Consider the following 16,172-nt stretch of genomic DNA (forward strand, 5'->3'; position numbering starts at 1 on the left):
GGGGTTCCCCATACTTAGAACTGAAACTCAAAAAATCTTTTTTCATCAAACCCATATACGTGTGGGGTATCTATGGATAGGTCTTCAAAAATGATATTGAGGTTTGCGCGAGAGACACTTCCAAAGTGGTAAAATGTGTGCCCCCCCTCCCCCCCTGTAACTTCTAAAATAAGAGAATGATAAACCTAAAAAATATATATGATGTACAGTCAGCGTCAAATACTTCGTAGGAGTCAAAGTAGCCAATTAGTTCGGTACATCATATATTTAGTATGGTGTACCGAACTATTTGGCCACTTTGACTGCTCCGAAGTATTTGACGCTGACTGTACATTACCAGGCAAACTTCCACCGAAAATTGGCTTGAACGAGATCTAGTAAGTAGCTTTTTTTTAATACGTCATAAAATTAAAAAAAAAATATTTAAGTTCTAACGATCATTATTCATAAATTCATAACAATCAGGGTTATTCCCACAAGTTACCACCAAGTTGTTACCACTACTGGAAAAAAAAATCCCACTAGTTACCACCAAACCAAGTTGGTGGTAATACATCTAGGTAAAATTAAAAGAACGGCGAATGCTGTTCCACCGTGATGCAGTCTTGTACTAGTACGGGGAACAGAAAACGCTCACATATACTTTTACATAATGCAATATATATAGATAACATTATATATACATTATTTTGTATATATATATATATATATATATATATATATATATATATATATATATATATATATATATATATAAATATATATATACGAGTATAATGTTATCTAAGTGTGAGCAGTTAGTAATTGTAATTTATTGAGTCGGTATAACTTTTTTTGAGAATTCAGTGCCTGGCCTACACACCTATACAATGTAATTTGTATTATTCTTATATCTACAGATTACAAAACATAAAAGAACTACTTGAATTTATGAATTCGGTACATAGATAAACCAAATCGTGCATGGCTAGATTTTATCGTAAACTGCATTGCGGGCTATAACACTTGACACTTGTTGTCAAGAAACCGGCGGCAATTAAGTTCTCGCGAGCTTTTATTTTATTATCTTCGCTCTTTTTACTAAAAGTTTCTGTACAGAAAAAAATCTTTAGTTTATTTTTCCACCCTGCCAACGTTTATTTCTAATGTTGTTAAACAAATGCTATGTAATACAAAGGACATGATACAGTAGCGGTTTTTACCATTTTGACAAATAAGGAACCCCAAACATTATCGGTTATCGGTTATTAGGTAAGGTCGGTTTCTTCTTTCTAACTGATTTCAAATAAAGGAGGAGTTTATCCATTTTATCGGATTTTGTTTTATGTAAACCTACCTTAGAACTTCGTCCTTTCTGACCTGATTTATTTTTTTGTTGTTTATATGTATATCGTTCCCTGATCTGTATAATTCTTATAACACTTGACCACTCATGTCGGCATATTTTATATTTTTCTTCCACCAATTTACTCAAATGACATGTCGATCCGACTGACGGCAAATTGGTGGATGAGGCCATAGAAATGTGTGTGTGTCACGCGTAAATACTAGGAAATTGGTGGAAATGGAATCCTAGTTGTGTTTTACCGATACTCCGTCCGCAGTATTATTAGTCCAAGGGTCTAGCAGTTTATGTAATAAAACCTATGTGCGACGAGCGCGTAGTAATTTCGTATAGTTACAAAAGTTAATTATGCGTGTTTTGTAAAATTACAAAACAGTACTGAAATTGCGGTACCTGATTAGGTTTTTTTTTATGTTCTTTATAGAATAATCACCAATTGTGTTCTAAATTGGATGCTTCTGTGTCTGCTAGAAGTACCATGTGTTAGATAAACTATGAAGTCTATGAATAATGAGTGACAAAATAAAGAAACGTGGACTTGCAATAATTCTTAAACTATAAGTAACATAAAAAGATGATCGACTTTTCTTTCCACTCACTGATTAGTTGACGTTCAACGCACTAAGTTCATTAGGTAATTTATTTATTTATGTAATTGGTAAAGTGCTTTTAATCCTTTCAAAAATAGAATGATTTTTATAGGTACAGGAACTCACAGCATTTGGCGCTTTTAAGCAATTTTTATATATTTTATATTTCGATGATGGCTGAAAGCTTGTAATTTGTTCAGACGGTATAATTAGGAGATAAGTAGCAAAAACAAATAATCTAGTAAAAATAGTGTTAATATATAATATACGCTTTTGCCTTGAGAGGTTGGTTGTTTTGAATGCAAAACATCCCCGGACTCTGGTTCTGGCCTCACGCATTGCTCCTACATTCGTTCGCCTACTTGTCGGCAAACGTAACTGACATCTTCTCCCTCCGAATAGCTCAAACTTATTAATCAGAAAATAAAACATGAGACCACAGCTCTAGTGCTTTAGGCATCTTGTGTTTTAGGGACATTTTCAAATAGTATTAAATTATAGTGACCAAATTATTTTTATTTTTTTTATAATTGTTTAAGGTTATAACATCAAGTCGGTGCCTGGTTCTGTGCGCTGATAGTCGCGGTGAAATGGAGTCGTGGGCCGGAGCCCTGCGGGGTGCTTTGCACCGTGGGGGCGACGTCGACGATCTCATGGCCCGGCTATCATGTGGAGATCATCAATGGTAACCTTCGTAATCAATTTTCTATTAACATCTTAACAAAGTAGCTATACTCAGGGAACGACACAAATTTTCAGTGCAGAATCACCTGACCTATGTATGTACTAAAAAAATACTTCTGACTGAGTTACAAATGTAAAATATTTTTGAATCATGAGCCACACAGCTAGCCAACGATTCGGTTATCTGTATATAGAAACGCGTGTGTCCTGACTGATGCATCAACGCAGAGCCGAAACTACAAGAGCTAGAAAGTTGAAAGTTGCACAATAGGTTGTATTTATAAAGGGCACAAATGATAAGAAAACGATATTGAAAAATTCAACCTCAAAGCTAGGAACTTAAAACGTCGTAAAAAAGTAATTTATTTTATTTATTATTTTTGAAATGTATCCCCTAAGGGTGTTAAAAAGGCGATGAACATTTGAATGGGGTATACGTTTTATTTTAAACTAACACTTGAAACGGTATTATATTAAAATAAAATAAAAATGATTTCAGTGTTTTTGAAAAAAACATCCCTAAGAGGGCTAAAAAGGGGATGAAAGTTTGTATGTGGATCAAGTTTTATATTAAGTTAGGAACTTGTAAGACAATTTCATAAAATACGAGAATAGTACATTATGATACAAGTGTGCTAAGTTGGTTATTACACACGAGGCGATATTGTGCGGCCGAGCTGCAAGCGAGCGCGCAATAAGAAAGCCGATGTGTGTAATGACCATAGCACACGCGTTTCATACGACATTTTTCAACACACTTGCGAGAAAGTATGTCCATACATGTTATTAGCAATCAGTTACCTTCTTAACTCACTCGGATAATAAAATGAAAAAGCACGAGTGGTATAATACACTGAAAAAAGCACGCGTGTTTAATATCTGATTATAAGACAAAATCGGTGGAATAAAAACGCCGTTTTGAGCAAGTGTGTTGAAAAAGTAATTTTAGCGTTTATGAAAATTAAAAGTTGAAAGTGTATAACTGGAACGATTTGAGTAGGGATTTGAAATATGAGTTAGAAAGAGATAAACACTAGAAAGTTCGTTAAATAATGTTAGTGCTTTTGAAAATTCAATCCCTAATAGGGTTAAAAGGGGTTAAAAATGTGTTTCAGAAAAAAACGAAGTCGTGGATAACAGCTAGTTTATTATAAAAATAAAAATTACAAAAGTATTATATATACACAACCAGGATTCCAGTTAAGACAATGTTTTATCCGTTTGTAATAGGTACTCAGCAACACACGCCCGGCCAACGTTTTGCAACGTGTGCCGCGAGCCGTTCGGCGCGCTGGGCACAGCACACGCGTTAGCCTGCGAGTTGTGCAAGTTCAGGGCCCACAAGCGATGCGCCGCGCGCGCTCCTCCTTCCTGCAAGTGGAGCACGCTTGCTTCTCTCGGTCCGCACTTAGTCGAGGACGCTGAAGGAGTAAGATTTTTGCATTTATTTGTACTATTCGTCAAGTTGACTTGTGTGGGTATTTATTAAGGCCTGTACCGAAAAAAAAACTGTAAATTTCAAGCCGCTGTAATTTTGTTTCTAAGCAAGTTGACTACGACATTCTTACCGCAATAAAAAATCTTATTATTATAATATGTATTCCAATATAAATAATTCTGGTGTTATGCTGTTCGACTTTACACCGGTAAATAGAAGAGATCACTGAAAATTGGTCTTTTCCAAAGGCAAGACAATTTGCAACATCCTACATGCCTGATTTAGAAACACTTAAAATTACCTCGAAGTTTCGTGCATTTCATAATAAATAACTAATTTAGTATGCTGTCTCTTGATTATTTTCGGTACACCCCCTATCTGTAAATAGAATTGTACTATCACTTTGCAATTACCTCTCTCTCTCTCTCTCTCTCTCTCTATCGTACTTACAAATGGGGCATTCCACGAAACAAAAAGCGGGCAGGTAAAAAAAAAATTCACTTTTGGGCGGTATTCTGCCGTCCTATCTCTAAAACCGCTCAAAGCTGCATAATACCAGTTTTCATTTGGACAAATATTCTAAAAGAGAAAAGAATTCTCTATCGACTGGTCTTGGAATCATATTTTTATCTGTTGTAGTTACGGAGATACAGACTCGACCTAACACGCTAACTGCATTATAATTTGATACTTCTCAATACTATAAAATCGCAAACCTACATTATTCTTCTATAAGTAATATAAAAGCGCTTAGCCAGTTTTTTATTTTAATTAATCTTTTACGTTATACATAGCTAAAACACATTTACTAGGAAAAACGATTAATATGTTTTATCAAGTACAATTTTTTTAATTAAATACTACACAAAAAAACAGTTACTATGCTTAAACATGGCTAACGTTCTTTAACCGTTTGTGTAAAAGACTTCTATTGCGATTCATGTAACAAATACATCACTAAAACCTATTTAGTGTACTTAACGGGTAATTATGTTTGAGAAAAAGAATAATAATACAACAGTTAAACACGGCCAACCAACAATGCCACGCTAAAACCCCGCTAAGTGTAAAACATATTCCCTTGAATTTTATTACGTAAGGCAGACAGTTTAACAATGCACCGTGCGCTGTAAGTTGTCTTTTTTATTCGGTGACTGATTGATGCATGCTTATATAAAAAAAAACCGAAAACCGAAAGTAAGTGCTACGATTTACATACAAAAATGGAGAACGATAAACCAATGATAATTCACGTCGGTAGTGGATTTCTACGTAGCGAGAACATGGTCACTACGAAGACATGATCTAATTTAAAAAGCAACTATATACTTAATAGAGAGTTCTGGAATTGCTCAAACATATTGAGTTGGTCTTCCAAAGGTCTAAGTAGCAAGTGTCAGCATAAACTAATATAGTTAGTAAGAGGGATTGAGCTAAGGCAATCTTAGTGGCGTAATGTTTCGAACTCTGCGGAGTGATGCTTTTATATCAAAAAAATTCCTTTTAAACTCGCTCATCTGAGGTATCTATGATAGAGAAACAGCGAGATTTACGAGACCTGGGGAGAGTAGGAAATCTTAATAGGTACCGTTAAAAATAATGGCAGGTAGAGTACTAAAATCAGTCCTGGCAGAACACTTTGACCTATCACTATAACTTCAGTGGATTTACCTTGAGACCGTAACGTGAAAGTCCAAATCAAAATGCTTTCTAAATTAGTGTTCATGTTCATGGTGCAGATAGTCTATGGTAGATGAGTAAAAGAGCCTTGACAGTATGTTTAAAGTGGTAGAAGAAGGAAATATAACGTGTTAGAGTATATAAAGTAAGGAAATGAAACAGGAGACAACACGCTGCCCCGTCCTGTGCAGGCACAATAAAGATTAAAAGCAATCCACCTCTGTTGACGCCCTACTTAATAACTATGAAACTAGTTCACTGTCACAGGAGATACATTAAGAGAGCGCAATATGCCTACTAAGATGTCGAAGTCACCCGTGTTGAAAGCATTACCGAAATTCAAGAATGATAACACCGTGATATACCATATCTGCAGTATTTTTACAAGAGCGATAATTGTACTGTACCGAGTAGGGTAACCGGGTTAATATTGGTTCGTGAGCGCGTTTCTGTTCAAAACGGTAATCTGTTTATGTACAAAAGACACTCAAGAACTTTAGAGAGGAAACAAAGAAATGGAAATAAATAGAGCGGTAGTTAGAGAAGGAGAAGGAATTGGACTTTCTAACGGCATCTTACCAAAGCGACGGGAAAATATAAGAAGAATAGAGCTATCGAGGATACATATGATGATATGATCAATAAGGTGAATTAGAGGGAGGATCATGTTTTGGCTCGCATCGTCTTTTTCAACGGCCTTAGACGAGACGAACATTAAAAAAAGTTAAGTAGATGCATTAGAAGGGAAGTTTAGATTTTTCTACTTAACGACAAAAAGTTTCAGAAGAAAAGAAGTGCAGATTAATGGAATCGAAATCAAAAAAGGTATTAATTGAGCTTTGTAATAGTTACTAACTCCAAGTAACTTAAGAAACTACCACACTTAAGCGGGTCCCCAAATTCAACGGAATTATGAAAGTGAAGCCTCTGATCATCTCCGCATATTGTACTACAGCCATTCCATAATGCATGAGATTAATGCTATATTTTTATGCGAAGGGTGTTAAAGGCTGATTTTGGCTGCCCTATATAAAAACCTACTAGGTAAGGTGGGTAACTAATTATTGGAAATTCGTTTTTTATCTTATTTGTATCAATCTCGTAAGTACTCACCCGATTACAGAGCCACCTGCTCCAAAATCGGCACAATTATTATGATTACTACAGATTTATATGGCTCTAAACCTAGTAAGTAGCATGTTAACTTACCTTTTACCGTAGTAAAACTCAGGAAGTCACAAATTCCGTATAAAAAACTAGTAGGGATCTGAGAAATGATAGGTTTTAGTGTAGTCATTTAGCCTTACTAGGTTTTTGAACTGGCAATCAAAGCGCGGGGGGGCGCATTTTCAAAAGTGGGCTTCATTAGACACTGGGCCTTACATGGATCAGGCACCTTACAATAGTTAGTACTCTACTTCTTCACGTACATTTTTTTATATAAAATTTAACACATTTTTGAGACTGACACAATTTGCGTTTTAAAAATTTTAAAAAGTTTACGACTGATTCGTCAGTATTTTTTAAGTTTTTGGTTTTATTTTTGCATGCGAATAAATACATATACGATACAGTTGTGATTTAACATATTGAATTTCTCTTAAAACTTAGTAGTATAATACAGGTTAACATGATTTTGTTAATACAATAAACGTTTTTTTGTGAATATTTCCAAGACTTAAACCTAGTGAGCATTACTAGTTCGTCATTTAACGGGGTTTTAGTATAGGAATGCATACAAATTACTTCAATATGTATAGTCATTACATAGCTAAAAAATGGTTAGAGTCCAATAACGTGTTTATTACAAATGTTTTCTAGGTAATATTTTAACAGATAAAATACTATAAAATTGTTCAGTACCTTTGCGGTTATTAAGCTATGTTTTGTTTATTACACAATTCACAATTACGATACTATAAACACGTAAATTGACTTGGCCGTTATTTAGTTATTTTTTATATGTTATTCAATTCTAAAGAACGGTTAAGGTATACTTACCGGTGTTTTAGGAGTAATATCGCACATATTTTAGTAATTATTTGCAACACTAAAACACAAAATTTTGATTTTCTAATTAATAATATAATATTTGAGGAAATGGTTTTCAAACAAAGTAAGGATAAATTTAGTTTTAATTTTTGCACAAAAGAAATCCGGAAGAAATGTACACATTTTCTAGAGATATGGGTTTGAACGTTTTTTGCCCATATCTCAAAACTATAATTTGTGGGTTAGATAGGTTTTAGTGATAGGACGGCAGTATTATGGTATGTTTGACGGCCATTATTCAGTATAAAGAAAACATAATGTAATAAATTTAATATTGAAGTGTGTAGTGCATTAGACAAGCTTTAATTGTGCATTTTTGGATTTCAACTTTCTTGCATTTTTTGGACGGTATTATGGTATATTTGACGGCCATGTTTCAGTATAAAGAAAACATAATGGAATAAATTTAATATTGGAGTGTATAGTGCATTAGACAAGCTTTAATTGTGCATTTTTGATTTCAACTTTTTTGCGTTATTTAATTTTTTTTTGTATTTATGTTTGTTAAGGTGAAATTTAACAAACTTTGTCTATTAATTTTTTTTATATTTTTGGTCTAAATATTGCTTATATTATTATTATATTATATTCTATTGTATATCCTTGAATTTCACGGGCCTATAAATCCCAGTCTTTTGATAGGCTTGCGTGGGGATAGATCCAACACGTAGAGACCCCTTTTTTTTTTTTTTTTGACGGAGTGGGAATGCATTTACGCACGGTGTGACGTAGAGACCCCTTGGAGAGCTTTAATGTCATGTAGAACGCCTGTTGGAACCCGTTCACAGGCGCAACAATAGACACCCATGAACCGGTCGCAACAGGCATTGGGAATAATGTAGTAAAAGTGAACAGTATAACGGTTTACGGATTGAAGTTTGGGAGGACAATGAGACTGGGTTATCGCAAAGACGTCCGGACACCTGCCATAACAATGTTTTCACTAGTTATCGAGACAGGCGGTGACTCGCCGGCCACTAGATGGGCCTCTGAAAATGCCGACGTGAAGACAACCAGGAGCAACACCGGTGTGAGCGGCTCAGGGGTGTCGAGAGGTGTACGCCGCTTTCTACCCAGTTAGCCACTGGGTAGAAATTGCTAATATTATTATTATATTATATTGTATTGTATACATCCATTATGTATATTGTTATTGTCAATAAATAGAATTATATGATTTTATCTCTTTGTATTGTATATCCTTGAATTTCACGGGCCTATAAATCCCGGTCTTTTGATACGCTTGCGTGGGGATAGATCCAACACGTAGAGACCCCTTGGAGAGCTTTAATGTCATGTAGAACGCCTGTTGGAACCCGTTCACAGGCGCAACAATAGACACCCATGAACCGGTCGCAACAGGCATTGGGACTATTGTAGTAAAAGTGAACAGTATAACGGTTTATGGATTGAAGTTTGGGAGGACAATGAGACTGGGTTATCGCAAAGACGTCCGGACACCTGCCATAACAATGTTTTCACTAGTTATCGAGGCAGGCGGTGACTCGCCGGCCACTAGATGGGCCTCTGAAAATGCCGACGTGAAGACAACCAGGAGCAACACCGGTGTGAGCGGCTCAGGGGTGTCGAGAGGTGTACGCCGCTTTCTACCCAGTGGCTGATAACAGTCACTGTGCCAACTCGCGTCTTATGCAAGTTCAACGACTCCTCTCTGGACGGCCAATGAAGGCAAGCCAGAGCTGAGAGTCCTACGGGTCATCTTGGGGTCCACTCCGACCGACGAAGACACACCGGAGACGGAGACCCTGACCGACTCTCGGGAGTACTCGTGTCCGTGGGGTCGTTACTCCCCAACAGCTCGCCACAAGCTGCCCTGCGGATATTATATTATTTACAGTACATATGGGGCTACTTTATAGCACTAGTGCGAGAAGTAGCATATTACGTTACTGTGTCGAACATTTAAAGGGCCATATGTACTGTAAAACGTTGTACGATACATGTGCGAATAGGTAATTCGCAACTCGTGTCGATTTAAAACACTCCCTTCGGTCGTGTTTTAATTTATCGCCACTCGTTTCGAATTTCCTATTTTTCGCACTTGTATCGTAATGTACTATATTATATTGTTTGATAAGCAGCTGAAAGCTGATTCGTGTATATCACTGCACTTGTTTTTTTTCTACGAATAACCGATTGATATGCAGATAATCTTTGCCAAGTTTCATAATGCGCACGGGAATGGTTTAGGAACTAGAGCGAATATAGTGCCGGCCGGCGGCTGGCAACGAGCGAGCGGCGAGCGCCCGGCTGATCGTGACACGCTAGATCGCGGTTGCAGTAAATGTATAATTATAAAATAGGGCGGTTGTTTATATTTTTAGTATAAATTAATATTTAAAGTCAAAAATAAACTATATAATTCTCCCTCACCATACTGGTTTCCTAACGCCTTCTTTCGCTGTTCAAGCAATCCGTCTTTGGAATGCGCTTCCTCTAACGATTAGACAAGCCCCAAACAAGCTGAATTTCAAACGAATTCTCTACAAGCACCTGATAAATACTGTCTAGTGGGACCCCCCCCCCCCTCTTCCCCCCTCCCTGCCCCGCACACATGCAGAAGTATATTTATGTAGGTATATTGTATAGTATATTATGTAATTAATTTATATATGTATTTATAATGATAATTTGTGTTGTTTATAAAACTATTATAATTATATTACCTATTAGTTTGTATACTGAACAACTTAGTAACCAACTAGGTCGTTTGGTCCGACTCTATAACTTGATTTTGTTGTTTTGTTTTCATTTCAATGCATACGACAAAAATAGTTTACAGCGATTATGCCACATACTATTTAGTTGGTTACTAAGTTGTGTTACTCAATTTGCAGCCTCTTTATTTCCGTTAAAACAAATGCTACCGAAAAAATAATACATAATGTGGTGGATTTGTGAGCTATAATTATGTACCACGTGTATATATATATATACAGGAGGAAAACGAGCAGACGGATCACCTGATGGTAAGCGATTACCGCCGCCCATGGACACCTGCAACACCAGAAGAGTTGTAAGTGCGTTGCCGGCCTTTATGATGGGAGTACGCTCTTTTCTTGAAGGTTTGAAGGTCGTATCGTATCATATCGTCGTATCTATAATGAATTGGGGCCTAAAAGAGAATCGTATCGCAGTAATTGCGTTGCACAAATGTGGGCACCCGCCAAACATCATTCTGAAGTTGCTTGAAAACCTAAAAATCAACAAACAATTTGTTTATCGCACAATTAATAGATACAAAAGTACTCAGAGCTTCGATGACCGCAAGAGGTCTGGAAGACCACGCACCGTTCGGACCCCAGCTTTAATAAAGGCAGTGAAGGCGAGAATTGCAAGAAACCCCGTCCGGAAGCAAAAGTTGTGGGCAATACAGATGTTTGTGAAGAGAAGCTCCCTAAAAAAAGTATTCAATGAAGACCTTGGACTACACGCTTACCGCAGACAAAGAGGTCATTTGCTTAATGGACGATTAAAGACTATGAAGCTAGAGAGAAGTCGCGTGCTATTGAAGCGGTACGCACAAAAAAGCCACCGAAAAATACTATTTATAGATGAAAAAAAAATTACCATTGAAGAATGTTGTAACCGCCAGAATGACAGAGTGTATGCAAAAACAGTCAAGAGGCGATTGCGGCTGTTCCGAGAGTGCAACGAGGCCATCATCTCTCTTATGTAATGATTTGGCTGGGTTTGTCATACTCAAAGCTAACACAGGTTCATTTATGTGAAAAAGGTGTGAAAACGTGGGCCAAATTTTACCAGAAAACCGTTCTCGAACCAATAGTGAAGGCCTTAAGCCACACCCAATTTCAAAACCATCCATGGGTCTTTCAACAGGACTCAGCTCCTGCACATAAGGCAAAAACAACTCAAGCCTGGTTTCGAAGGAAGGATGTTGGCTTTATTGCCCACGAAGACTGGCCGTCCTCCAGCCCGGACCTTAACCCCCTGGATTATGCCATATGGCAGGTTACTGAGGAGAAAGCCTGTGCTAAACATCACACAAATCTTGACTCCCTCAAGCGGGCCATAGTTAAGACAGTGACGGAATCAGACATGACACTCGTGCGGGCTGCCGCTATTGATGACTGGCCTCGTCGTTCGAGGGCCTGTGTCAGGCCAGAGGAGGCCATTTTGAATGATATTGTCATATGTAATTCCCGATTTTGTGTACTTCATTTTAACATATAGTTTATTCATCTTTCGTTCGTATATTTTATGTAGATAAAGATTATTTCAGTAACAGAATTTAGTAACCAATTAGGTAATTTCCCGCCGCCGCCGCACTACGTTGCAGATTATTTTACATTATGGTCTGGGACCTGTGCAATGGTAACTGCACTATCAAACTACGTTTTGGGATATGTATCTACAGCTAAGTCAAATAGACCTTCGTTAAAAATCCCCAATCCCATCCAGCGTTTTCCTATTTAGAAAATAATGTCGCAGGTATAAATGATTGAGTGCGTACCGCGCTAACGACCGGACGTGTAACGGTGACTATATGTCATAGGCCATGGCCTCTCAAGTATTAAAATAAAATGGATTTGTGTTGAATCTTTGATTTTTATAACTTAACGCAAAAATTCCGTGTGAGGCTGCTCGGTGTGTATGGACCTGGCTATTACTTAGTTGGGTCATACGTTAAGTCACAAAGGTTTTGAATGATAAAATTTAATACAAAGCTTTTAATAAAAAAAGGCCATGAATTGAAAGCTTGTTTTATATTGATCAAACCGTATAATATAATTATTTTCAAAATGAGATCGCGACTTAATTTACTAATTCTTTACTTTGGGATTGACGTTAGACGCAAATACGCGGCTGGATAGTAAAAATTATACTTTACCAAAGGGAGTAAAAATCAGTGTCACATTAGTAAAATAGGTACAATTATTTGTTTGTATGAACCTACTTTATTAGAACGTTATTTTATCACCTGCAATTAGTTTCCCGACAAGTCTGTACTTCAGCTAATACCCTTCAATCTTAGGGTATTTTGCAGTGATACGCCAATTTCTAACTGCCATCCTACGAGTACGTTTGGTAAAACACGTACAGTTGCAGGTTGGCAATACTAATACATATAAATTATATATTTTAAGAAAAATAATAGACCCAACTTTAATTTTATGTAAGATTCGAACATATAAACAAGAAAAATAAATAACTAGGGATCAGAATCACCTCGAACAGGTTGCGTATTTTTTGCATGTTATTTATAAAAAAAAATCTGAATTTTACATAGAATTGTGCAAAACTGAGACAGCAAATTACATAAGTTTAATTATAATGTAAGTAATTCAGCATTAAATAATCTTTCAACCCATATATCTTATACCTTTAAACGAGCAATTCTTGTATATATATATAGTACCTGGGCGATCCCGGAAATATATATATACAAGAATTGCTCGTTTAAAGGTATAAGATATATATATATATATATATATGTGATCTCGGAAACGGCTCTAACGATTTCGCTGAAATTTGGTATATGGGGGTTTTTGGGGGTATACAATCGATCTAGATTAGTCTTATGTTTGGGAAAACGCGTGTTTTCGAGTTTTCATGCGGTTTTTTTTTTCGACGCAGAATATGGTCGCTAATTTCGTGTTGCCGGCCACTGTCCGTCTGGTCCAGCGGGTTAAGACGCGGACGGCTAGAAACGAGTGTTACGGGTTCGAATATCGCCCGGTGACTAACTTTTGTTTTTTTTTATATGTTCAAGTTAATAATTTTTATTGTTTTAGATAAGTTTAATTTAGTAAAAAAATGTAGTTAAGATTTATCACATATACACCACCATATTACAATAAATAGTTATATTATAACCGAGCAAAGCTCGGTCGCCCAGGTACTATGTATAATAAAATAAGGGATCTTAACCTATAGGTTTTTTATCAGTCAAAACCTTTTTGACAGAACTTATGACCCAACTAAGTAGATTGGATGATTTTAAGCCCGGTAACTTCTAGGCCGCTAACTCAAAATAATTATTTTTATTAGAGTCTGGCTACTGAAATATTACACACATTTTTGGCGGGAAATTCAAAAAATCTTGAGCTGGTCACACTTTGTGTAGTAGGAATTATAGTTTTGATACTAGAAAATATTTTTGATTTTCTGTGCACACGTAAGGTACCTAAGGAAATGAGTTAAATATACATTGACGTGTACTATGTAAAGTACAAAGACATATATGTATAGACATGTTTCGCCCAGATATTTTTATATATTTTATATTTTTATATCAAATTACTACTGACCAGTCACTCCACAGATTTCTTCTAAATATTGGTTTTCAGTAACTCGTATGTATGGTGTTCAGTAAACAATGTTTTGATTTTAATGATATTTTTCAGAACTTCTAGTTTATCCGTTTGTTTACACACTTGTCCTGTTCATGAGATTCAGGTATTAAGAAATTCACGTACTTAATCAAAGTTATAGGCAAATGTTAGAACTAGTACCTACTTAATGTATCAAAATATTAATAGAGCACCAACCTTGTAAACATTGCAGTTTTTCGTTATACAACGTTTTACGTCGACTTCGCACATTGTCGTAATTATTTACGAGGTTAAATAATAGTTTGCGGACCTCACTCGGTATAGTCATTATTAATATTATTTAAAATAAACTGAAATAAACCCCTTATAAACGGCGAACAATTTAAATGAATGACATAAATTGACAACAGACTTTTACCTTTTTTTTTAATCATAGACAATTGGTGATACAACAAGGAAATATCTGTCAACAATATTTGGTTAGCTAGACTCTATTGGCGTTTTCCTGTTATCTTCTCGTACAATTTTGCTAGAGTGAAAATTCAAACAATCAACTGCGTCTGTCATATTTTGGAGTAGGTATGGCATTAAATAGCTATCATGCTCATGATTAAAGACGTCAACACAGGACTGTTTAAACTACTTATACCTACTAAACATAACAGTCAGTTTCTAAAAGGGAATCTGATAATGTCCTATCCACAAAGGGAGCGCTGGGGCGACAGGCGACCCCTTGTTTCTATTGTTAGCGTTTGTACCTCCCTAGAACGCAATATTCTACGATAGAACTGTAACGTTGTGTTCATTTTTAGTTTTACGAGGTCCATTTTAAAAACAACGCATCCATTATTGTACAATTATACATAGTACTCTATGCAACTGATACTGTACAATGAAAACTAAAATTCCGACTTTGTTTATTTCGTCGCTATACTTACTCAACCTCGTATCTGAATTATTGACCTCTTTTTGTGTTTTTCCGTATATGTCTAGGCCTTTTTGTGTTAAATCGTTAAAATAAACTCTTATCTTGATCCAAGCAAAGAGTTAAGAGTAAATCGTGATATGGTTTCCTCGTATCTCATTGACACAATTTTCGTAACTGCATAAACCTTGTTAATACATAAACAGGATAAACTTTGCTATCTATCTTTTACCTTTTTATTTGATGAGGTACTTGGCCACTAAGATACCTAAGATAAGTGTCAGATAAGAAAAACTATAACTATCCTGTCACTGTCATTAGTAATTTTTCCAAGTACATGTGATTATTACAATAAAATACCTACACATTATCCATGATGGAAATTCTAAAGGAACAAGGAAGGGTTATTTCAAACTGCGAAGGAAGGCTTCGTGGGTGATACTGACTTCCTATCAACCTTGCCGCAGACCAGTGTAGAAGCTTATAATGATCACTTCTCGGGCAGTCTCAACTATATATTAGACGAATCAAATGGAGAGATAATCCAATTATCACCCGCAACCGACTATTTTGGAGATGTGCCTAGCACTAGCACATATTGCCCCTTATCACATTCTGGACGAAAAACTGGCCATTTTATTCAGATTTCCTGAACATCTGAAAATGAAAATACTGCTAGCTGCGATTCACATTTCTCAGACACTGGGTCCGCCTATTGTCCCAGTAACATTAATGTATAGGAAGCTCACCTACAAGTACAAAAAATGGTTTTATGCCTCTTGACGAAAACGACCGAAAAGACAAAGGCTATCCTAAATAAAAGCGGCCAAGTGCGAGTCGGACTCGCCCATGAAGGGTTCCGTACCATTTATGACGTATTAAAAAAAAACTACTTACTAGATCTCGTTCAAACCAATTTTCGGTGGAAGTTTGCATGGTAATGTATATCATTTTTTTTGTTTTTGATTTTTCATTCTGTTATTTTATAAGTTACAGGGGGGGGGGGACACATTTTACCACTTTGGAAGTGTCTCTCGCGCAAACTATTCAGTTTAGAAAAAAATTATATTAGAAACCTAAGTATCATTTTTCAAGCACAGCAATTTTGCAATAGGCTGCACAGATATCGCATACTTTCACG

The 16,172-nt window shown here is 36.2% G+C and overlaps 1 protein-coding gene and 1 long non-coding RNA gene across 4 annotated transcripts in view; one reads left to right on the forward strand and one right to left on the reverse strand.

Annotated features, from left to right (window-relative positions):
• Positions 1-16,172, forward strand: part of LOC133527580 (diacylglycerol kinase eta) — a 137,057-nt gene that overhangs the window by 51,228 nt on the left and 69,657 nt on the right. For all 3 annotated transcript variants that reach the window (XM_061864640.1, XM_061864649.1, XM_061864659.1), the window contains 2 exons: positions 2,475-2,620; positions 3,850-4,048. In XM_061864640.1, coding sequence (XP_061720624.1) covers positions 2,475-2,620; positions 3,850-4,048 — 345 coding nt within the window. The remainder of the gene's footprint in view (positions 1-2,474; positions 2,621-3,849; positions 4,049-16,172) is intronic.
• Positions 3,747-16,001, reverse strand: LOC133527865 (uncharacterized). The gene is made up of 2 exons (XR_009800927.1): positions 14,083-16,001; positions 3,747-4,040 (listed from the first exon to the last, which is right to left on the reverse strand). It is a non-coding gene; the product is annotated as an uncharacterized LOC133527865 (long non-coding RNA).

This window comes from Cydia pomonella, chromosome 1 (assembly GCF_033807575.1).
Source record: "Cydia pomonella isolate Wapato2018A chromosome 1, ilCydPomo1, whole genome shotgun sequence".
Classification (NCBI taxonomy): Eukaryota; Metazoa; Arthropoda; class Insecta; order Lepidoptera; family Tortricidae; genus Cydia; species Cydia pomonella.